General features: G+C 40.5%; 1 protein-coding gene across 1 annotated transcript in view; it reads right to left on the bottom strand.

Moving 5' to 3' along the window:
• The window catches only part of PCSK2 (proprotein convertase subtilisin/kexin type 2), a 247,144-nt gene that overhangs the window by 8,625 nt on the left and 212,979 nt on the right, over window positions 1-25,540 (bottom strand). The window contains exons 9-11 of the mRNA XM_036229694.1: window positions 14,606-14,821; window positions 12,438-12,538; window positions 2,455-2,682 (exon numbers count right to left, since the gene is read on the bottom strand). Of these exons, the coding sequence (XP_036085587.1) occupies window positions 2,455-2,682; window positions 12,438-12,538; window positions 14,606-14,821 (545 nt within the window). The remainder of the gene's footprint in view (window positions 1-2,454; window positions 2,683-12,437; window positions 12,539-14,605; window positions 14,822-25,540) is intronic.

Below are 25,540 nucleotides of genomic sequence, written 5' to 3'. Positions count from 1 at the left end.
GGCTACTCTAATAAGGGTCTGAATGTACAGTAGGAGCTCACCAAGGTCAATGTCTTATAATGCAAAAGCCTGGGGTTTGGATTCAGATGGACCTTGTTTCAAGTCCTGGTCTTTCCTTCCTAGAGCACATGTCTTATGCTTTCTGCATTTCAGCTTCCTCACTAGTAAGAAGTAATAATGACAGGATACACCAAACAGTGTATGTAAAAGGCCTCACGCCAGCCACACGGTAGGGGCTTCTCTTTGAAATAGAACAGTGGACCAGTTTGTTGTTAATACTGCAAAATATCCACACCCTGACTGTGTGAGGCCAGGCACATCTTCAACAACAGAGTGATTATGAAGCTTATGTACAGCTGTGAACTAGGAGTGTCAAAAGTCATGGTCAAATTTGAGGAAAAGGCAAAATTCCATTTGCTGAGTGCCCACTGTGTGCCAGCTCTCTGCTAGTTGTCTCACTAAAGTCACCCAGCAGCCTGGTGAGGACAGAGATATTAGCTCCATTTTACTGGTGAGGAAAGAGAGAAGAGGCTCTTGTTTTGAGGCCCATAAGGGAAGAATTGAAGGGGTATATGAATTTATATAGAAAAAACCTACACCTTAATTCTCAGTAACTTATAATAGAAACAGCTTCTTCTTTGATTATGAAGTAGGCCACATGCCAGAGTGGTATTAGTACTATCTTGGTTTGCCATCAAGGAGCCCAGAGATTTTCGTATCCCATTATAGTCTTTGCAGGTAACTTGAAGCAGCATTTTCTTCTCTATCACTGCTCTGAAATTATCATGGCCATTACACTTGGCACCAGGAGTGGTATGACACATTTTTACTTAATGTCTTGATAAAAGAAAGGACACATATCACTCCATTACAAATCTGTTTAAAAATTTTATGCTTGGTTTTCAATATATTTCATTGTAGTTTTATGTATTTTATCGAATGCATTTAAAAACAGTATATTGAGATATGGTTCATAGACTTCACCACACTGCTGAAGGGGGCTAGAGTATAAAGGTTGAGAATTGTTAAAATAGAAGTTTGGACAGGTGAAAAGTATTGTTCAATTTGCTGAAATCAAGATTTGAATCCAGGTCTGGGTAATCATCCACAGAAGCTGCAAGTCCTTTCAGGACCAAAGGAGAATGAAGGGGAAGATGTATTGTGAAAGGGCTCTGACTCTGGTCAAGCTCAGATGATTAACAGAAACAAAGCTGGGGTAGGTGATGGTTAAAGAGATAGATTTTACCTCCATTTAAGTGACATAAGTTCCCAGAGGTACATTCTCATAATGCAATATGACACAACAAAGGGAATTCATGAGCTATTACTACACATAACAACTTGGATGGGTCTCACAAAAATAATATGGAGTAAAAGAAACTGGACACAAAAGCATTCATATCATGTGATTCCAGTTAGATAAAGTCAAGAACTGTAAAGCTACTCTATGGGGACAGGAATGACTACATACGAGATGTGGGGATTAACTGGAAAGGGGCACAAGGAATCTTCCTGGGGTTATGGAATGTTCCAGTTCTTGATTAGATGGTGGTTATCCAGGTGCATACATTTATCAAAACTTAAATAATATACTTAAGTTCTGTGCATTTCATTATATGTGCACAATACTTCAATTAAAAATAATAATGATAAAAATGACTATTTCTGTTTTACTGATGGACTGATGAGGAGAGAAATTAAATAAAGAGGGATCCTTATTGTCTAACCTTTTTGTTGTGATGGGAGTTGGAAAGGAAGTAGGTACATGTGACCAGCCCAGTGGTTTCTGTGTGGGGAAACTTCTCACTCAGGTTCTTCCAAATGGCTATCCACCTCACTCAGGATCGAATCAAGTCCTTACATTGCCCCACAAATAGAATGATTAAATAAACTGTGTCATAGTCACACAAAGGAATACTAGTCAACAATTAGAATAAATGAACTATAAGCACACACTAAATGTGGTTGAATCTCACAGTGTAATTCTGAGCAGAACAATCTTGATATGAAGGAGAACATAGTGTATGATTCCATTTACATTAAGCATAAAATAGGCAAAATAATCTATGAAGTTAGAGATAAGAATAGTAGTTCCCCTTGGGGAAATGATAATGGAAGGGGACATGGGAGCCTCCTGGGATATTGGTTGTGTTCTGTTTATTGATCTGAGAACTGGTTATACTGGTTGGTTTTTGCAATTAAAAATAATGGCATAAGGCACCAAGTAGTTAGGGCTCACACCTCAGAGGGGTTCTGAGTTACACAATTGTGTTCTATGGCAACCCTCCCCTGCCCCCCCGAGTTGTGCAATTCTATAGCTCCACCTGGAAGCTGGCTGTCCCTGAATCACACACAGCCCTCCTCTCTGACATGGAATGTGATATTGTTGCCAGTGCCATAGCACCACCCCTGAGGCACTTGCACATGCAGCAGAAGAACACTGTCCCCACTTACTCAGGGTCCTGCACGGAGCCTCCCACACAGTGGAACCTCTCGGGCACAGTTTTCCAGTCTTTAGCCATTTTCACCATGGCGCCTGCGTCAAGGACCCCATAGCCAAAGAGGTGATTAAACTCCAGGCCGACCCCATTCCGCCGCCACTGATGGACCTCATCATGAAGCTGGTTCCGTTTGGAGGTGAGCACAGTCAGATGCTGCATGTCTCTCCAGGTCAGAGCCAGGCTGGATACCGGAGGCAGAGAGAGTTCGAGAACAAAGCAAGGGGGAGGGTGAGAGAGGGAGAAAGACACAATTACTAAGAAAAAATCCTTGTAAGATTTTGGAACATCTATGAACTCCCAAGTCAATGGAGAATTTCCACATACATATATATATATATATATATAAACTTGCCTATTTTACTTAAATTTATTTCAAATGCACATTCTAACGCACATGTTGGAATGGCTAAAACACAAATGTGAAATGACCGAAACACATGTGCTTTGTTATAGGAGTGTAGGTCATTGCAACTACTTTGGAAGACTATTTGGCTGTATCTTCTGATGTTGTCTCTATGCTTAAGCTATGGCCTAGAAATTCCATTTCTAGGTACTTATCCAACAAAAATGTGGGTTTATATTTACCACACGTAGCTACTAGAATGTTCACAGGCCCAAACTGTGAAGCCGTCAAAGGCCCATCTAGAGTAAAATGAATAAACCAATTGAGATGTATTTATAGAATGTAGAATACTATACAAGAATGGATAAACTATAGCTACTCTGAATAACATGGTTGAATCTCACAAATGGAATGTTGACCTATAGAAACCAGACACTGAAAAGAGTATACTGTATGACAGTCATTTTATTTTTAAAGTATAAAAACAGGCAAAGTTAATCTATGTTGTTAGAAGTCACATTAGTAGTTAGTGGTTGGAAGGGGACACAAAGGGGCATCTGGGTGCTGGCAGTACTCTGATTCTTAACCTGGGTGTTGGCTGCATGGGTGTGTTCTATTTGTGAAAATGAGGCTGTTAATTCTTCAAGGGAAGAGACAATATCTTCAGCATATTTGTATCCCCAATGCCCAAGGCAGCCCTTGGCATACTGTCTGTTCAGTGAATAAAAAAGTCTGCTCGCAAATGCTATTGTCTTTAAAGTTACTGTCTAACGTTACTTGGTGTCTGTGTTTTTCAAACTGCAAGTCATGTCCCTTTTGTGGGCTAGGAAATCAGCTTATTGCACAAGTTACCCACCTGAGATATACATTAAAATCCACTGCTCATGCCACACCTCAGACCAATCGATCCAGACCCTCTGGGAGTGGGGCTCAGACATTGTGATTTGTTAACACTTTCCAGCTCATTCCACTAGATAGCTAAGGTTGAGAACCAGTGCTTTAACGGATGGGACCATCACTAAAAATGTACAGCATAGAATAGAATAGAATAGAATAGAATAGAATAGAATAGAATAGAATAGAATAGAATAGAATAGAATAGCTGTATACATTGCATGTAATATGGAAAGTCATTTTGTCATGGAAATTTTGGAGTATCTGTGTGTGTGTGTGTGTGTGTGTGTGTGTGTGTGTGTGTGTGGTGTGTTGGGTTGCAATGAAAAATTTTGTCTCGCTGAGAGTCATGGTCAAAAAAGTTGGAAAAACTCTGCACTATGGTTCCCTTCAGAAGTCAAATAATTCAAGGGCCTGGGAACAACATAACTCATTTGATAAAATTTCAACACACCCAGCATCATTGCTTTGAAGTTTTAAATCAGAGCCAAAAGATACTAATGACTCATATGCTCTTGCAATGTAGACCTTCAGCTTTTAAGGAGAAAGTTTCAGGAAAGTTAATGGTTATTTGAGAAAATCAAGAACATATCTTGGACGTATGGTCCCCAGGACCCAGGTGAATGGTGTGAAACTTCCCGAAGTTGATAACGAATTAAAGCTCAGTGTTTTGCCAGAATAAGATTCCGAATTCATTAAACCCAGAATGGTGTATAATTGACAAATAAAAGATTTGGTGTTTTTGAGGTGACCTGAGAGCTGACTGGCAGGTGAAGCATCTCTCATCTTTGCTGGAGTCTGCCGCAAAATTGTGCTATGCTTCCCAACACTTGGAGAAGGACCCCTTCAGATGCTTCTCCACAGACTTATTCTTATGGGATCCATGGTAGGGGGAGAGAAAGAGTGAGAGAGAAGGAGAGAGGGAGAGAGAGAAGGAGAGAAGGAAGGAGAGAAGGAGGGAGGGAGGGAGGGAGGGAGGGAGGGGGGGGAGAGAGAGAGAGAGAGAGAGAGAGAGAGAGAGAGCGAGAGAGCATGCTATTCAGCCAGTCATTTGCATATGTCAGAAAAGTAAAACTGCATCTCTCCTATTTCCCTCTTCTGAGCAATTTCAGAATTGACAGAATACACTATTGTATAAGGTAGGTATTTCATGCTATCCTACCATAGCAGCTCAAAAATCTTAGGTAATACCCATTAAATAATAAAAAATAAATTTACAGAGTACTTGTAATATAAAGCATCTACAATATAACACTGTGTTTGGTGTTATAGAACAAGTAACATAACATGTTCTTTCCTGTTCTAAAATATTTTATGTAATACTTGGGGAAAAAAGACACATATATGTGGAAAAGTACTGCACAATGAAGTGATTCTATGAATGTCTCTTGAGTGTCTACCACGTCCGGGCGCTGTCATAGGAAGGCCTCTGCCCTCTCAGAGCCTACAGCCTTGGGTGATAGAGAGACAGCTCAATATTTAAAAAGGAACAAAACCACAATGAGGTATTACTCATGCCTATCAGAGTAGCTATTACCAAAAAGACAAAAGATAACAAATGGTGGGCAAGGATGTGGAGAAAAGGAATTCTTGTGCACTGTTGGTGGGATTGTAAATTGGTGCAGCCACTCTGGAAAACAGCACAGAGGATTTTCAAAAAGTTAAAAATAGAACTACCATATGACCCAGCAATTTCGCCTCTGGGAATATATCTAAAGGAAACAAACACTAACTTGGAAGGATATAAGCACCTCCATGTTCATAGCAGCATTATTTACGATAGCCAAGACATGGAAACAATCTAAGTGTTCGTCGATGGATGAATAAAGAAGTTTGGGGGGGGGTGTGTTTGTACGCAATAAAATATTATTAAGCCATAAAAATACAAGGAAATATTTTCATTTGCAACACCATAGGTGGATCTTGAGGACATTATGCTAAGTGAAATAAGTCAGATAGAGTAAGACAAATACTGTATAATTTCACTTACATGTGGAATATAATAAAAGGAAAACCAAACTCAAACTCATAGAAAAAGAGATAAGATTAGTTGTTATCAAAGATGGAGTTGAGAGGAGGTGTAATTGGAATAAGGTGGTCAAAAGGTACAAACTTCCAGTTAAAAGAAAAACAAGTACTAAGGATGTGATGTCCAACATGATGATAACTTAGTTAACAGTGCTGTATGATAAATATAAATGTTAAGAGAGTAGATTCTAAAAGTTCTTACCACAAGAAAAAAATTTTTTTTTTATTGTATCTATATGAGATGATGAATGTTAACTAAACATATTGTGGTAATCCTTTCATAATATATGTAAGACAAACTATCATGCTACATACCTTAAACTTATACTATACAGTGCTGCATGTCAATTATACCTCAAAAAAACTGGAAAAAATAAATAAAAAGGGAGAGCTGTCATGAAGGGGGAGCTAGGATGCTGAGAGAGCCAACAGTGGAGCTGCTGTGTTATCCCACCAAGGGGATCTCAGGCTGTGGTCTTCAGGCCCCGTGTCAGAACCATGTCTGGGGGAGCAACAAGTTCAGATTCCTGGTCTCAACCCCAGCTCTCCTGATTCAGTTTTTTGGAGGTCGATGCTGAGAATTTGCACTTAAGACAACTCCTAAGATGATTCTTGTACACATGGATGTTTGAGAACATTGGTCTAAGATGCTAGTTCTCAACCTTGGCTATACATGTGAATCGAATGTTTAAAAATGATGTCAGATGGGACCCAGAGATGATTCACTTCGCTTGCCCGAACATCTGGCATTTCCAACATGTAGCCAAAAGCTTGAGTAAAACTTGTCTAGGGGAGTGGTTCCTAATTTCCTGAGCAGCACTGCGGATGTACATTAAAGTTACAGCTTTGTAGGTGCTCTCCTGGAGATTCTGAGCCTGTGAACCTGGGTGGGCTTGGATACCTGTTTTTAGTAAGCACTCCAGGGAGTCTGGTTATCAGGAAATTCAAGAAACTCTGGTCCAGGAGTTCAGCAAGGATCCCTTAGGAAGCAGCATTTTAAGCCAAGGTCAAGGGGACAAGTTGGAGCGACTGATTGAAAATACAGGGAAAGGGAGAGTTCTAGGGGAGAGAAGGTTCTAGAAGGAAGGATCTAGGGGTCAGAGAAGGCAAGCATCATGCTGGTGAGAAGTTTTAAAAAGTTTAGGAGGGCAGGAGACCTAAGCGTGACAGGGAGGAAGACCCAGGAATTTTAAGGCAGGAGAGGGTGACAGGGTGTTCACCCACATTAGTGCACTGGACCTTTATGTCAAGTGACGGCCAGTAGAGGCAGAACGAGATGTGATCTGATCTTTATGAACATCAGCAGGGAGCATGGGACTAGAAGGCATGGCCACACAAGTCAGAGGCTGCTGCAGGAATCTGGCCCAGATATGGCCATAAGGAACGAAGCTGGGAGCAAATGGTCACAGGGCCGTGCATGAGTAAATCCCAAACGATCAACAAAATTGTGACATTTGCGCACCTTGCTCCAATCACTTGTAGGAAACTGTGATGTTCTAAGGACAGATGTTTAATTGCCCTAAGCCACTCAGGGTAGACCAGCTTGCTCTTGGTTGAGAGTGAGCACCCAAAGAGATCAAAGTAGAAACCAAGGTGTCTGGTGGAGATGGAGGATGGTTATGTCTTCATGTGGAGAGGCCAGGGCTCCAAAGAAAGAGGTCACTCAGGACACTGTGGAGAAAATTCTGGACACTGTGGCAGAGGTCTTGAGCAAGAAGTATGGAGCTCTTGGGAAAGCCAGTGTGAAGCCCAAGAAGAGAATGGCCTTGCACGGCTGAAAGAGGAATCTTGTACCAGGCAGACTCACAAAGGACTATTTCTTAAACCACCTACAGTTGCAAGCGTATTACATACTTACGTTTGTTTGCCTATGTGTATTGGCAGAACTAGATCACCTATGGAGTTCTGCACTAGCTAAAATGTACGGTAGGTTTACCAACTTCTCGCAACAAAGAATAAAGTATAAAATATTTACCTTTTTTTTGAGTTCCCTGTTTGTGAGTATTGCCCCTCAGCATCATCTTTCAGAGTCCTATTTATGGTATCAAATTCTCCTGGACCCAAATCACATTTTTTTCCTAATGATCAAGACAGCAAAGGGAATTTAAGGAGAGAACATCCATCTTGAGAGAACTTGAGAACTGAAATGTTTTACAGAGGTTGCAGTGTTAAGGTTGGAGGAAAGACTTCTACTAACATTTGGTACATTCTAGAAGCCAATAGATTTTTAATCCCTCTACTTACTGGATATAGTCTTTATCTGAACAGAGTGAAGTGTGTGAACCTCAGCAAGCAGCTTCATTGCTCTGGGCCTGGCTCTCTTATGCATAAGAAAAGATGTTTGGAGTAGGGAAAAATCCACTTGTTTTCTTTCAGCTTTAGAATTCAGAGTCTATTCTCTATAATCTGACAAGATCAAAAAACAATTTTAAGGGTCTGGATTATTTCCAGTCTGAGAAAAATAATGCATTTGTAAGGCAAGCTGGTATTCTCTCCACAGTCCCTATTTGCCTAACTCTTATAAACTGTGAGAGAAAACTAGTTTACATGACACCCTGGTGTAGATGTTGTGTGCAAAACCTCATTTTGAAGAAACTGAAGCTTGATTTTGGCATTGCTTTTGAGAAAGAACCAGTTCATTCACTGCAGCCCACTGCTCTGGGCAGAATGAGTGGTGAGACTCTCAGTCTGGGTGGTGGCTCTTCTAAGTCTCATAGTTGAGCCAAGGAAAGATCATGGAGTTGGAGCCCAGGCTCCCTAAGGTTTAAATCCCAACTCTGCTATTTTACAGCTGTGTGAATTTGGACAAGTTACTTTAACAATCCAAGCCTCAGGGTTCACATCTATAAAATGGGGATAAGGCCTTAAAGGTTTGTTGCAGGGTGTAAATGTAGGTTGCCATGTGAAAAGTAACTAGCATGGTAATGGACACTCAATAAAGAGGTTATTATTATTATTAACAATAAAGTCTATCACATATATTGAGCATTGCTGTTAGAAGAGAATAGACAGTTTCCCAGGTAAAGTACTGGTCACAATATTTTAAATTAAGTAAAAATTTTTCAGCTTTAAGTCACATTCAACCCTAAAATCTATACATATCTTATTTTAAGATATAGTTTCTTAAAGCCATGATATTTTTATCCAGAAAGTCATAGGAGACTTATTGATAATCTAACTTTCTATTTTCCAGATAATAGAGACAATAGCGATCTGAAGATGAGTAATTGCCCATTTAGTTGCTGGAAGACACTAGCATTTCTCTCCCTCCAATCTATCCTTCTTCCTTCCACAATAAGAAAACCTCAATTTTATTCAGAACAGCAATGTTATCAGCAACAAAACTACATTTTCTAGCCTTCCTTGCAGTCTGGAGGGGTCTTGTGATGGCTCTGTCCAATGGGAAATAAGTAGAAGTCACTGGATGGGGCGTTTTGGAACAATCTCAGCTGGTCAGTTTCTTTTTCTTTTTTTTTCCCCTTTGCTCTTCCTCTTTTCTTGCCTGAAATATAAACACGATGGCTGGAGCTCTGGCAGCGTATAGAGAACATGAGGTGGCAGAGCAGAAATCCAGAGACAGCTGGATTCCCTAACTCACGGGTGGCACCCCCACGTTTGCCCAGGGTGCCTTACCTCTGTACCATCTTTCACATAACAGAAACATACTTCCCCTCTTCTTGGTTTAGCTATTGTTATTTGGATTTTCTGTCTTCAATCTTGACCTAATCCTAGCACCTGATCAGAGGCTGAGTCTAGATATTCCTGTTCTGCACAACAACAACATGATTCAGAGGTTCATAGAGCCATTGACTTACTTGGTGCCACACACCCCAGTCCACAGACTAGCAAAGGGCTGGCTGCTTATGTAGTACCTGAAATGGGGTTGAAAAGATAAATTCCTGGGCCATCTGTCCCCAGGGATTTGTATTCAGTGATTTTTGGCTGACACTTACGAATTTACCATTTTCAAAACTCCCCCCAGTGCTCAACTTCACCAGTTATCAGGGAAATGCTAATTAAAACTACAGTGCAATTCCACTGCACACCTGCACCTCTCATACACTGCTGGTAGGAGTGTCAATGGGAACATCCACTTTGGAAAACTACTTGGTGGTGACTTCTGGAGCTGCATATATGTACATCCCTGACTCAACATTTTGACTCCATAGTAAACACCCAACAGAAATGTGTCCATAGCTTCACCATAGTAGACATGTACAAGAATGTTCATAGCAATATTACTCATAATAGCCCTAAAGTGGAAATAACCCAAATATCCACTTATACAATGGAGTAATAGTCCACAAGTATGAATGACCTATAACCACACTCAATAGCCTGGAGGAATCTCTCAGACTCTCAGAACAAAAGGCCACAGACTGGTACTCAGGTAATGGTCTGCTTCTTGATTTGGGTGATGGTTACGTGGATCTAGTAGCCTTGTAAGAAGTCTTTAAGCTGTGCCTAATATTCGTGCCCTTTCCTTAGTGTTCACTGTACTTTGATGAAAGTTTTACATTGAAAAAAAATTCATCCTCTGGGAGGCCAGTTATGAAAACATTGTTCTAGTCCAATATATAGGCCACTTTACTATAAATGGTTCTTTTGAGGCAAAAATTTGCCTCTTTATGAACTTTACCCCTCAAACCTAGCTCAGTCCTCTAGAATCACACAGAAAACCCTGAATTATATAGAGAATATAAAATATTTGAAGGTGACAGTCACCCCTCACTAAAGAAATCCTTTGATATTTCAACAAGATTGATCACACTGGGAAATGTAAGCAATATTCCCTGTGACTCAAGAAGCCATTTTCAAGCATTTGGAGGGAAGCACTTCATGAGATTAAACAACAAAGTGGTGACCAGGCAGGAAAGAGGAAGGGTTTCTTTTACTCCCCTGGAGTCATGGGGCGGTTGTTCTCCCTCTTTTATGGTCCTGATGGGCATACATTTAGACAAGGTAATTTGTTTACTGCATCCAAATTGCTTTGTAAAAGTTTTTTTTTATTGGTCCTCCGGGTGGGAAAGAGCTCTCCACTGCTGTCACACTTGTCATTGAGGACTCCCACTTGTCTTGTTCCAAGATAAAGAGAGAAGAGCTGTAGGAACTGTTCATGGAGAGATTTTCCCTCCTCCTCCCTCTGGGGTCTCTGTGCTATTTCATGCTAACCAGTGGTTTTAACTGCTGGCTACTGGATCTCCTTTGCTCGTAGGTTCAGGAAGCCAGAGGTACCTCAGAGTTTTTTTCCCTAGGTAGCTCTTAGCCAATGACTGGCCAGCACAAGAACATGGCAGCCCAGCTCCCGTGTCTAGAGGCAGAACAATCTCTGAGACATAATTTATACTCCAGAGCTCTTCATGGGAGCAGGCCGAACAGTTTCATCTTCAGGAAATGCACATAAGCTATGAGTAAGTTTAGGTCTCTGTGTTTAACAGGACACTGTGTGAAAATAGGAATGCTTTGACCAGTGTCCATCTCTTGGTGCCCTAAATTTTCCACCTAACTTCTGTTAGGAGAATCGAAATGGATTTTTCTGATCCAAAGAGAGGAGTACCTTCCAATTTGGGGTCTTATCTGTAAAAGGAGGATAATTATGCCTTTTCTGCTTGAAGGCAGAGAGTTGGACTAGATAATTGTTCAACATCCCTTCCCCATTCTAGGAATCAACTTTTGCTTCCTTTGCAAATCAGAAAATGTAGTGCATATGTGGAGAGAGATGAGCAGGGCTGTCTCGAGAGTAATGCTAGAAGCTTTGGTTGCCTAGCAACGGTTGAGGGGTGTGGGATGAGGACTCTCTCTGCTTCCCCAGGAGCCTGAACCCAACTTTTCACAAGTTCCTGGTGCTACATTCTCAGACAACTCCCTACATAGCAGACATTTGCACTCATACTGAGTGCATGGTGCCTGAAGCCCACATGTTCATTGTTCAAACACAAGGCTAGCCAAGTACCTTGGCTGATGCTCACATCCAAGGTGTGCCCAGCAGTAGTGATATGTGGGAGGGTGACAACAAAAAGATAGTTCTTTTTTTACCTATAGTTTGGAAAATTTTCCAATAAATCCCATATCTTAGTCTTTACTGCATGACTTTGCCCACCTTGTCTCAGTGTTAAAAAGTGAGTTTCACTTTATAAGTTAACACATCTTGAATGGGAGCACCCTGTTTGCCACACATTCTGACATACCTTGCTAGATACTAAGGCTGGTAATGGTTTCCCTTCATTTAGTTGATTGTGAGTATTATTGGAGTAAAATAGCCAAGGGATACACAAAGTATAAAGAGAAGTTTTTATAAAGAAAAAACATCTACATGCCCCTATTTTGTATGAGTAAGTAATTAATATGTGCAGTTGGGAGTTGGGGTCTTGCACTGTCCTAGGGATGTAGTTTTGTGGAGAAGGAAAGATATAGAGGGAGGAAGGGGTGGGGAGAGAGAGAGACAGGGAGAGAGAGAGAAAAAGAGAGAGAGAGAGAGAGACAGAGAGAGAGAGAAGGGGAGAGAGACTTATGGCCTATGGTACATTTAGAAAATCCCACCGGAGTTCATTGACCCTGACTGTTCATGGGCTCTCACACCCTCTTTTGCCATGGACATCTGGTGTTGGGTGGAGAGATACACGTTAATACACCCTGCAGAGCCGCCCCTTGGCCTCGAGCTGGAAACATACTTAGCCTCTAAAGCCAGTGCAAACACTCCAGCTGCCTCAGGAGCAGCTGCGGATGTCCCAGAATGCCTCAGAGTGCAGTTTCCATACAAATCTGTGGTTGCCTGAAAGGAAAGATATTGAGTAATGAGTGAATAAATCACACTATTTTGAACCCCAAAACAATATGGAGCAGAAGACTATTCATTTCTTTTATTTAAGCTTGACTTTGTTCTGAAGAATACTAAGATGACGGTAAGCATAAACTTAGCACTCATATATCTATCTATTTTGCCATACATTTTTATCTGATCTTCCTAGCAGCCCATGTAAAAAGAGGCACACAATGAGTTGTAGTTACGACATCCACAAGATAAAAAAATAAAAGTAATTGTTCAGAGAAGCATATCTGTAGCAATTTCACAGACTAGAGAAATTTATTTCCTGGATCCTAAAAAGGAAACATGATAGGTAGAAAATGACTAGTCAATACCAGCACCATAGTCAATGCAATGGTGAGTTTTGTTGCTTGGGATTGACTCTCAGAAAACCCAAGAACCATTGTATCAGCATTTTCCCTTCAGGAAGGAAATAATGGCATTCCCAAAGAGGAAGAATAACATGCTCAGCTAAAACTTGCTAGAAGGAGAGGCCATTACAAGAAAATGTTTCTCTACATCTAAAATTCATGGAGAGATTCTGAGACATGTTGAGCCAAGATAACTTATATGTGAGTGATTACCTCCACAATTCTTCTTAAGTGGGGAGATCTTCTTAATGACCAACCAAGTGTTAAAGAACTTTCACAAAGAGGAAAACATCATTTTCAATGTTTGTAAGAGTCAGGTTTTCATTAAAATCATATATGAACTATAAGAATTATTCTTTCTACTCTATAGGATCCTCAAGTGGGCCTATTATTTTGAGGAACAAAGTATCAGGGATGTTTAAAGGCATCTATTGGGGAAAATTACAATATTCAGAGGAAACTCAAGGCACTTTTCCAGCCCAAGTAGAAAGATAGTCCTAGATAAGGTTGAGAGGCCTTTGGGAAAAGAATTTCCAGGGGGAGTAGTGAAGCCTTACAAACAGAGCAGGTTTGGGGCCTCCCTCACTTGTCTCTTTCTGCTGTTCTTCTTTCTTTCTGTGTAGGATAAGAAGGGCTGAAGTCTCATTCTGCTTGGGAGGAGCTAGCACACTCTCTATTTTCTCCAAGACTAAGGAGGAACCCAGGAGGGCTCATGGAGAGAGCCAGGCCAAGGTCTGGATCTCCTGTAGGTAAAGCGATCTCATGTGAGAGCCTGGTCAGCTTGCCAAGGTGGGAACTTGGAATAGAAGAAGCACTGGTTGGCAATGATTGTATGCTGAGTTCTTGCTATCCACCCACAAGAAGCCCCAGCTGAGGTGGGTAGCTGGTCAGGGTGTAACTAACTCAGCAGGACTATTGAACCATCTACCAAGTTCCTGGCTTGGAGGTCTGAGGAAAGGCTGATGAGTGAAATACCCAGAGAGAGGAAAAGATAAAAAAGGTTCATTACAATGAACAGATATATATTTCTAAGGGACTCAAAAAATTCACCATTATGCTAGTTGCCCAAGAAAGAAGAGATGCTCAGAAAAGTACAATAAATATCATGATTTTTAATTTTTTTCCCTCAATCATTGATCCATTTTTACACTGATGAAAATCACTACTCTTTTTTTCTGAGAAAATACACATGTGTGCCTTACTTTGGGATGTTTATGGACCCAGAAATATCCACCCATGGATGCTATTTTTTAATTACTTTACTACATGGATGGCTTCTTGGCTCAGATGAGGTTGTGATGTGATGCCCAAGTTCTTAATATTAGTTCTCTTTATAAGTGACCTACTTGGGCAACTTTTTGATAAACCAGAGTTCATAATTATTTGTAAACCAAAACAATAAACAAGAAAGACAATCTATGAAAAATAAGCTGGAAGAGGGTCATCACGTTTTTTCCTTTCAATTCATACTTGGTATGTACATCTCTATGTCAATAACAAGGCATTATCAAGCCTGGAAGAAGAGGGATCTCCCCTCAGAACATGCGCTAACTTTTTCGGGAAAGGGGGCTCTCCCTTTCCTCTCATGATGTCACGGTATCTGTGCATGATGTCAGCGTCTGTGCATTCCACAGCTTCACAGAGGGCCAGTGGCTGCACTTACCACTCCGGCCTCGGGATTCCTCTTCCTTCCATTGCTGAAGGTGGAGGCCAGGGTGGAGGAGCAGCTCTCGTCGTACAAGGCTGTCCTGCCGTCGTTGATAGCCGAGTTGATGGAGATGGTCCACATGCTAGAGGCGTAGCCATCGCAGTTGCAGTCGTCATAGCTGCCACCGTCCCCAGAGGCCCACACATAGATGCTGCCTTTGCCCCCTCGGCCCTGTGAGAGGACAGGAGAGATGCCACCAACGCCCACACCCGTAGGTTCCAGGGGCTGCAAGGGGGGCGCCCTGCTCCAGGGTGGGGGTTCCACCCAGGAAAGGTCGGGACTTGGGCTTCCTCAGCAGCTGAATGAAATGACTTTATTCAGTTCCTCTGCCTTGTGAAAACTACTATCTTGGTGGGGTGCCATGAACATTTTTTTTCTTTTTTTCAGGAAAGATTCAATATAAAAAGCCATCTAAATTTATAACTTAAGTTGGGGATAACAGGTGAGAAAAGCTGGAAGAATCTCCATAAAATTTTCAAATGAACTACTTTTAAAAAGCTACAAAGGTAATATTTTCTCATGGTAAAAAGTCAAAGTATATGGAAAAGCAAATGAAAAAAAAAATCCCCCCACGTGTAATCATTATCCAATTCTTATGTATCCTTTCCCTCAAAAATGTAAGTATACCTATACGTTTATATTTTGCTATATAAGATAGAAAACATATTTATATATCTTTTATTTTATATTTAGTCATATATCTTTTATATATAAATTTACATTATATGTAAATATTGTAAGTATAATATACACATTTTATTCCAAAATATATAAATATTACAGAGTACATATATACATATGCACATATACACAAATATGTACACATATAATATGCACATGTACATATGTGTATGTACACATACATGTATGGACATGTATATGCATGCACATACACATATGTACATGTATATATGTGCATATATACATACATATATTTTACATATGGATCATACTAGAATTCTTTTAAACACAATATATGACATTTTACTTGTCATATATTTAAGGGAACACCAAATATAGGAAGAAAGTCTAATACGATCAAGTAAAACATAGAGCAAAAATAACTTTAAACACATAATGATATGCACAATGTTATTACCAAATGCTAATTAGTTATAAATGGCAAGCTTTGTTATAAATACCTACAATTAGTATTGCTTTTCTGTTCAATGTTCTTAGTTTAAACAAAACATTTTTTTCTTTTCTCTTTCTCTGTCTTCCACCATTATCACCCAGGAGTGGCTGTTCCTGTGGCTTCCTATGTTCTGACCCTGGGGGGCAGTAGGGCTAGGGCTACCCTGTGGGCTGGGTGGGAGGAGAGGAGAGCAGCGGTGCAGTGTGGGAGGCGAGCAGCCAGTGTACACTGTCCCTCTACAGCCTGGCTTAGATGGCTTCGTAACCCTCTAGGATCAAGAAGGCAAATTGAAACTATGGAAGAATAACTCTGTCCCTGCATGGCCACCAGGGGTCCATGGGCTTGCCTCAGTGATTTAGGGGAGATGCCAGAAGGAAGGGAGGTGACTGGCTTACCTCCAAGTCCTCTCTGCCTCCTGATCATGAGAAGTGACATTTCGATTGCTTTTAACAGGACTTGGAGTTAATCAGCTTGCGATTGATTGTTTTGATACGTCAGCAAAGATTTATTTAGCCACTAGCTGAGAACTGTCCTTAGTGTCTGGGTAAATCTATACTAAAAAACTCCACCAAAACAAGCAACTGTTCTCAGAAACCAAGACAGAGAGGGAAACAGATCATCCTTATAGCTGGGGTCACATTCTCAAATAGACGTGGATGTGGGCTCATTGTCAAGAAATGGCACCCTCTGAAAGTGAAACAAATGCGAATCAGGGTGAATGGGTGAGGCCCACCATCTGTGGAACTTTCCTCTGAACCAGTCCACAGGTGGGCTACTTAGTGAGAAGAAGCAATGCTAAAAGACAATTAATGCTCAAAATGTTCTCACCTTGGTGTAGAGAGTGTGGTAGATTGTGATTAATTTTTCAGGATTCCATGTATTCATGCCCCTTTACAATATGACTTTGTAGTTTTTCCAACCAAAAGGAGGGATCTATTTCCCACCCCTTGTATCCAGGCTGGCCTCCTGTATTGCTTTGGACAGTAAAATGGGGTAAAAAGCAATTCTGTGTCGATTCTGAGCATAGGCCTTAAGAAGCCCTACACAGTTGTGCTCTCATTGGGAATTCTGTTGCACAATGGGAAACTAGTCCAAGGTTGCCTGCTAGTTGATGACAGACAAATTAGCCCAGTGAAATTTACTGCCCCAGCTCACAGCCAACAACTGCCAGACATGCAAGGGAGTACATTTTAGACCAGACTGTAGATTGCCCTCTAGCTGATCACAGATGCATGAGTGAGGCTAGATTAGATGAGTTAAGGCTGGTTCAGATTGGCAGAACAACCCAGCTGACCTATAAACCATGAACACACTTAAGTAGTCGTTATTGTAAGCTACTGAATTTTGGGGCAATTTGTTATGCGGCCTAGCTCACTGATACACAGAGAACAACTGTCAGCCTGTTTCTGAAGTGTAACAAACATTAGTTTTGTATTAGAGTGTAAGACTTACCCACAAGAATACTTTGATTCCTAGGGGTATTAAGCTTCATTTTCCTAAGCAAGATAGAACACATGAGGCAATAATAATTATATCCTAGAAGAACCACCTCATACTTCTTACTCCTCAAACTTTTGGAATGTTAAAACAGAGAAGAATGACCTTTGGCTTGGGCCTAAAGCAACATCTGTCTCAATCAACTGTTTGCAAAGATAACAAGAAAGCATATATTATGACTACCTGACTGAAAATGAAAACTATTCTTTAGAATTAGCATCACTATGTTAGCTTATCTGCACCAATAGAAATTCCTTCTATACCCCTTGCCTTTGCTCTCTAATCAGAACACTTTGGGTTTCTGACTGAATCAGTGATTTTTGAAGAGCTATTCTTTTCAATCTTAAATAAATAAATGCTGTTGCTTCTCACTTTGGCCTTTTATTTTTAGGTTTACACTGTTAAAACAATGTCCCAAGATTTAGTTCTGCCCCCCACCTTCATCTGAACAGGAACTGGAAGTGACCAAGACACAATAACTGTGACTTACATTTAAATGATAATCAGCTGGAGGATACAACGAAGAAACTAGGATGATAATTATAGCAAGCACTTCTACAGCACCTACTGTATGTCAGGGACTGCTTCAAATACTTTACATAGTACTTTACACAGTAGTCCTCTGTGGCAGCATTATTCGCACTAGCCACAAAAAGGATAAAATACTTAAGAAGAAAGCCCACAAACTCAAAAAAAAAGGTAAGTACTAAATAAGACTGCGAAACTCTATGGAGAGACACAGATGATTTCACCTACTCAGAAGACACATCAACACATCACATTGTTGTATAGAAAGACAGCGTCACAGAGATATCAACTTCCCCCAAGTTAACTTACAAATTTAGCATGATCCTAATAAACATCCTCAATCAACTGAGATTCAGTCAGGCAAATATTGCCATATCGAGCAGTTCAACAGAGGAAATTTGATCCACGGATTAAGTGGTAAAGAGCCAAAAACCCAAATGGGGCATGGAGGGCACCCAGAGATCAAACTGGGGGAGATGGCCCAGGAGCCTGCATTGTACACAGGAGCTGGGCCCGTGAGGACGGTCTGTCTACTGGGGGGTCTCCTATCCTTATTCTGCAGCACATGCTCAGAGGATAGAATAGAAGTAAGACTTGCCTGCACTGTTGACAGTGGAATTGCCTGCTTTCTTTCTATTCCCCTACTACTATTTTTAAATCAAAGTATAATCGACATACAATATTATTTGTTTTGAAAAAAAGCAGTATATTTAGATGAAAGAAGTACATGGTACAATTGCACTTTGAATTCTGTTTTGAACCAGTCTTTTGGAGTTTAGCAGGATTAGTGCTTCTCTAAAGTTTTCCCAAAGGGGAATTTTTCACTCAGACACTACATAGTATTTAAGTATTATGGTTTCCAACCACAGGTAATTTTTGCACCTCAGGGGCCATTTGACACTGTTGAAGACAATTTTGGTGGTCACAATTTTGTGTGTACACGTAGGCGTTATTACAATTTAGTGGGTAGAGGCCAGGGATGCTACTAAGCTTTTATAATTCATCAGACAGTTCCCCATGTCCCCCATAACAAAAAATAATCTGGCCCAAAGTGTCAATTGTGCTGAAGCTGAGAAACTCTGCTCTAACCTATTGGCAAAGGGCAATGAGTTGAAATTTGCTGGTTTTTAGGTCACAGCCTAACATAGCCTCTCATTTCTTAAACGTTCTTGCAGATTCTATATTGTGTTCATAACATAAAAATAATGTCACAAATTGGTTACCATCAGCCTAGGTAAAGTTCCAACTAGAGCCGGGTGGTATGGTTCTGCATGTCCCTACCACATCACCTATATCTCAGGTGAAAATCTCACTTTGAGAAGATTGGGGCTAAAGTGAGTCAGTCTCTTTACTCTAACCAGTGTGTAGTGACCTGGGCTAATGACCAGACCAGGTCCTGGCCCAATAGTGTTATCTGCGGATACTCAGTGAAGCCGCCTTCTGGTAGTGCTTGCCCTTTCCTAAACACTAAACTATACTAAGTTTTATTTTCCAGTCACCTTGATATCTTAATACAACATTGGTAGACATTAAAAAAGTTATATTTTTTATTATGAAAATCATTCATAATAATTGCTATATAGACTATAATAGAGTATAAAGAAAATCATTCATAATAATTGCTATATAGACTATAATAGAGTATAAAGAATAAAACAAAAATTATTTATAGTCTTCCCTGATTAGAATATCACTGGTGATATTTTGTGGATTTCTGCCAGTTTTATATATAAATGTGGGGAGAGTTAGAGAAACATTGTGGAGTGAGAGACATCCTCAGATCTCTCCCCTTGAAACAACAATAAGCTGAACAACTAAAACTAAACAAAAAACACCCAAACTGCACACCAGCACATCTGAGCATGGGATCTGTGCATAAGACCTACCATAGGTCAGAAGCCTGGATGTTAGGCAGTAGACTGGGAGAAATAAAGAAGCTGCTTCTCGCAGCAGCCAAAGCTCCCTATAGGAGGACGGGGAGGGGAGAAGGTGCAGCAAGTTCCCTGAACAGCTCTGCCTGGGACTGCTGTGAGCTTCACATGGCTGGTGGCAGGAGAGGAAGCAGAGAAGCAGGACAGCAGAGGAATAACAGTTAATTTTTACCAGCCACAGTTGCAAAACCAAGGCTGAACTGCAGCAACCAGTCCCCAACCCAGAGTGCCCCTCCCCCCATTTCCTCTGAGACCAAACACTGAGGAGCCCAGGGGAATCTGAGTAAACGCTACCGAAACTGTCGTTAACACTGACAGGGACTGAGACTGAGAATAGTGAGCGTGATTAAACATATATAAGAAAAAAGCCATTATTAAGGCTTTATATAAAGCAGGGATCTAAGAGGCTTAGATGCCACCTACTGGAAAACAAAGGAAAAGCACCTTCTTTGCAATAGACTAAGAGACCCTTATATAATAAATCTTCTTTCTGGAAAAAAAGCACAAAACACTTCCATTAATGCTCAGGCAGAGAAATAGTCCATTAAACAACATGAACAACCAAGGCGACAAGGCATCTCAGAAAGAAAGAGAAAAATCTCCAGAAAACAAGCATACAGACATAGAAATATGCAACTTAAATGACAGAATTCAAGATGGTACTTCTGAAAAAACTCGGTGAGTTCCAAAATGAGTCATATCAACAATTTCAGGAATTAAAAAAACAACTAGATGGGCAGAGCAAGGAGATTGAAACCCTCAAGAAGAACAGAATAGATATTCTGGAGCTGAAGAACACACTGCAAGAATTAAAAAACGAAATAGCAAGCTTGGGAAATAGAGTTGAACAAATGGAGGAAAGGATCAGTGATATCAAAGACGGAAATCTACAAATAAATCAGAAGGAAGAAGAGAGAAACCAAAGAATGAAAAATAATAAAAGAGAAATACAAGATCTAGCTGATAACATCAGGAGAGGAAACATAAGAATAATGCGCATTATCAAAGGCAAGGAAAAGAAGCAGGGACTAGAAAGCATTTTCAGGCAAATAGTTGATGAGAATTTCTCAAATCTAAGGAATGAGCTGGAGCTTGGAATTCGAGAAGTCAACAGAACACCCAATTATCTCAACCCAAAAAGGCCTTCACCAAGACACATTGTATTAAAATGATCAAAAATCAATGACAAAGACAGAATTCTCGGGGCAGCCAGAGAGAAGAAGACAGTAACTTATAAAGGAAAATCTGTAAGATTATCATCGGACTTCTCAGCACAAACCTTACAAGCCAGAAAGGAGTAGAATCAAATATCCAAATTAGTAAGTGAAAGGAACTACCAGCATAGAATAATGTATCCAGCTAAGCTCTCTTTTAGATATGAAGGAGAAATAAAGACCTTTCCAAAAATTGAGGGAATTTTCCGCTATGAGACCTACACTACAGGAAATACTGAAAGGGGTCAGTAATTATCATCTAAAATAAAAACAAAAACAAAAAAGCACAATTAGGAATAAGGTGACCATCAGGCAAATAGAACCAGAGGAGTGCAACCCTCACTAAGGACAGGGCATTATAAGCTTAAACAATAAGAGAATTGCTATTGAAAGATAGTAATGAACATTCAGCATACATAGGGACAAATTGAGACAACAATGACTAAAAAGGAGAGGATTCAAAGATCCAAATTCACAAAGGGGAATGGAGATAAGGCACACAGAAGAAAATGGATGACTGTACACACACACACACACACACACACACACACACACATATCCTTTACATATTTGTAATGGTAACCACACCAAAGATTCAGAACTAAAGTATACAATATAAAACAAGAAGGACCAGGGGGGAAACCCACAAAAGTCAATCAGAATAAAGAAAACAGAAACACAAAGACAAGGAAGCAATGGAAACACCAAGCTACCAGAAAGCAAAAGATAAAGTGGCTATAAGAAGACCTCAGATTTCAATAATCACCTTAAATGTAAAAGGACTGAATTCACCAATAAAAAGGCACAGAGTTGAAGAATGGATCAAAAAGCAAAGCCCAACCACATGCTGCCTCCAGGTGACACATCTCAGCTCTGAAGACAAATATAGACTCAAAATGAAGGGTGGAAAATGATATTTCAAGCAAATGGCATTCAGAGAAAAGTGGGAGTAGTGGCACTAATATCAAATGAAATAGACTTCAAAATTAAAAAGGTAAAGAAAAATACTGAGGGACACTTCATAGTGATAAAGGGAATCATGCACCAAGAAGACATAACACTTGTTAATATCTATGCTCCCAATCAGGGAGCGCCAATACACGTAAAGCAATTACTAACAGAACTAAAAGGAGAAACAGACCAAAACACTATCATAGTGGGGACCTAAATACCCACTGTTAGATATGGACAGATCATCCAAACAGAAAATCAATAAAGAAATAACATCCTTAAATGACACATTAGACCAACTGGTCATAATTGACAGAGCCTTCCATCCAAAAACAACTGCTTATACATTCTTCTCTAGTGTATATGAAACATTATCAAGAATCGACCACATGCTGCGACGCAGAGATAGTTTCAACAAATATAAGAGGGTTGAAATCGTACCAACTGTATTCTCTGATCATAATGCTTTGAAACTAGAGATCAACTGCAAAGAGAAATCAGGAAGAACCACAAATAGATGGAGATTAAACAACATGCTACTGAAGAATAACTGGGTCAGAGAAGAAATAAAAACAGAGATCAAGAGATACATAGAAATGAATGATAATGATAGCACAACATATCAAAACTTTTGGGACATGGCAAAAGTGGTCATAAGAGGAAAGTTATATTACAGGACTATCTCCAAAAACAAGAACGAGCCCAAATAAACAACATAGCGCTTCATCTTAAAAAACTAGAAGAGGAAGAACAAATGAAGCCTAAAGTCAGCAGGAGGAAAGAAATAAACAAAATTAGAGCAGAAATGAGTGAAATTGAAAACAAAAAACAATACAAAAAATAAATGCAACAAAGAGCTGGTTCTTTGAGAAGGTTAATAAAATTGACAAACCTCTGGCTAGACTCACTAAAGAAAAAAGAGAAAGGACACAAACAAAATCAGGGATGAAAGAGGGGAAATTACAACAGACACCACAGAAAGACAAAGGGTCATACATAAATGCAAAATATAAGAACAGGTTTAAGAATGAAACTGGAAGTACAGCACAGGGAATGTAGTCAATAATATCGTAATAACTATGTATAATGCCAGGTGGGTACTAGATTAATTGAGGAGATCACAGTAAATTATATAGATGTCTAACCATCTGGTCTGTACACCTGAAACTATATAAAATAATATTAAATGTCAACTCTAACTAAAAAATAAAAATTATAAAAAGGAATGAAATTGGGATTATAAAATATATCCACCTTGTGGCCTTGCTTAAAATTTTATTTCTCACTATATTATTAAAATTTCCTCATATAATTAAATATCATTCTGTACCATAATTTTTTGTTTCTTAATAATAGTCATTCTGTAGTTTATTTACTCCTTTTCTTAGACATATGTAGAAGGCTATTTCTAGGTTCTAAAATGCTGCAGTGAACATCATTTTATATGTGTCTATATTTCTGTTTATTTCCTCAAGCAGAATTTCTAAAAGAAGGAATCTTGGGTGAGCCCACTGCTGACCATGATGGATGTGTAGCCGAATGAAAAATCTTTATGGTTTGAAGCCCTTGAGCTTTTGAGGCTGCTTGTTACCACATACGGTTCAATCAGTTCACTTCCATTTAGGTTATATCAGATAGAGCAGGGGCCCCCAACTCCTGGGCCACGGGCCGGTACTGGTCCCTGGCCTGTTAGAAACCAGGCCACACAGCAGGAGGTGAGCAGTGGGCGAGTGGGCCAAGCTTCATCTGTATTTGCAGCTGCCACTCAGCGCTAGCATCACCACCTCAGGTCCACTTCATGTCATCAGGCATCAGATTCTCATAGGAGCACCAGTGCCTGGTGCCAAGAAGGTTGGGGACCACTGAGACAGAACATTTTTTTAAAAATCTCAGTGTATTGCAGTCCCTGAAATTTTTATTGCAAACCACAAGTAGACATTTGTATAAAATTAGAACATTGCTTTTTTCACTTTTCCTTAGATGTATATTCTTACTCTTGACAATTTAACCACCTACTGAATTGCTTTTAATTTTTTTAGTGTGAATAAAAACCTTTTAATTTGAAAGATGTTAAGCACCTCACAAGTGGAGTGACTAGTATAATGACTCCCCATGTATCCATTACTCAGCTTTAACAATGACCAGACTTACAGAAGTTTTTAATAGTTCTATATAATAATTATTATTCTTTTTTTTTCTTTTTGCTAAATATTTTCCCTTTGTGTTTATGCTTAGGAAGGTTCTCTGCCACAATATCAGTAACTGAGCTATATTTTCATGCCACTGTTTTATGTTTTCATTCTTTATCTGCTTTTCTGTACGTGGAGCGTTGGAGGTGGTAGCAAAGTCACACAGGGATTCAAGCAGGGGCAGTGGGTGAATGGATTTTTCTGAAAAGATCTGGGCTTGCTTTCAGAGAACTGCCACAACTATAGGGCTAAAGGGCTTGGTCCTACTTTATGTTCCTTCAAAAACAGATGTTGAGATAAAGAATTGGGAGCAGGTCATTAATTCAAGGGGAGATGATCTCAGGAACCACTAGCGAAGAGTGGGGAAGTGTGAGACAAGGAAGGGAGAAAAGACAACCACGTGCGAACTGATGAGCAGTTTCCCTCTGTGGGCACCTGGGTTCAGTCTCCTTGGAGACTCCCTGTGAACCTGTAACTAGGACAGCGAAGCTGGCAGTTGCCCCTGGGGTAACTCCCCATGGAGCGCACCCTGGGAAGCATACTCCCATGGTGCCCAGAAGGTCCTCAGGCACAGGAGCAGAGATGCTGGCTGGCCCTGCCAAGCTGGGCACTACAGCCACCCACGGGCACCACAGAGTCTGCCCTGGCACCCCCACTGGGTTCAGTGGAGTTCAGTGGAGTCGGCTGAGGGTGTCAGGATCTCCTGGAAAGCCAAAGGAAGGATGGGGCAGTCACCTGAAACCCACTGACCCATCAACCTAACGGAAATGAAAGGAGGGATTGTAACTGCAACAACCATTTCAGAGGCTGAATTGTAGACTCCTTGCTGCCCCTGCTCAGTTGTGAACCTTCATTTCGTTTCAGAGTATAAATCAGGGCTCATGGAGTATTCCTGAGAGCTCCTTGGCAGGAGGCATTCATTGCCTGCCAGAGGCCCCAGCACTTGCTGACACCGTGTCAGACCCCTGCTCTGATTAAATTTCAGCAAGCAGCACCAGGGCCTCGCCTGGCCCATTCCAGATTAATCACTGTCTTCCTAGGCAGCCGCCCCCCTCCCTTTTCTGGATGGTGGTTTTTGAACTGCTCTCTTGCAAGTGACCCTTCTCTAGTACAGTCCAGCCTGATGACCCGGGATCTGTGCTTGTGCCCTTCGCAACCCCCCAGGGAATAAACAATCAATGTTCTGTCTCATCCGTGCCTCAGAGGATTTTCTACATCCTGTCTTTAAACATTTCTAAGATGTTCCCTCTGGTAGCAACCCTGAGTGTGATTAATAAGAGATTGGGGTGTAGAGTCATCAGCGCCAGCCAAGGACATGCCAGGGTTGCCTGGGGCAGCTGCATTTCCTCAAGATTTGAAAAGAAGTTCATGAATCAATTGTCACTTTCAAGGCCCTCTAGTTTTATCTGAATTCCCCTCTGGTTGTTAGAGCAATATAACACACT

This window comes from Rousettus aegyptiacus, unplaced genomic scaffold (assembly GCF_014176215.1).
Source record: "Rousettus aegyptiacus isolate mRouAeg1 unplaced genomic scaffold, mRouAeg1.p scaffold_m13_p_12, whole genome shotgun sequence".
Classification (NCBI taxonomy): domain Eukaryota; kingdom Metazoa; phylum Chordata; class Mammalia; order Chiroptera; family Pteropodidae; genus Rousettus; species Rousettus aegyptiacus.
Note: the sequence above shows the minus strand (reverse complement) of the source record. Positions and strands in the feature narration are given on the sequence as shown.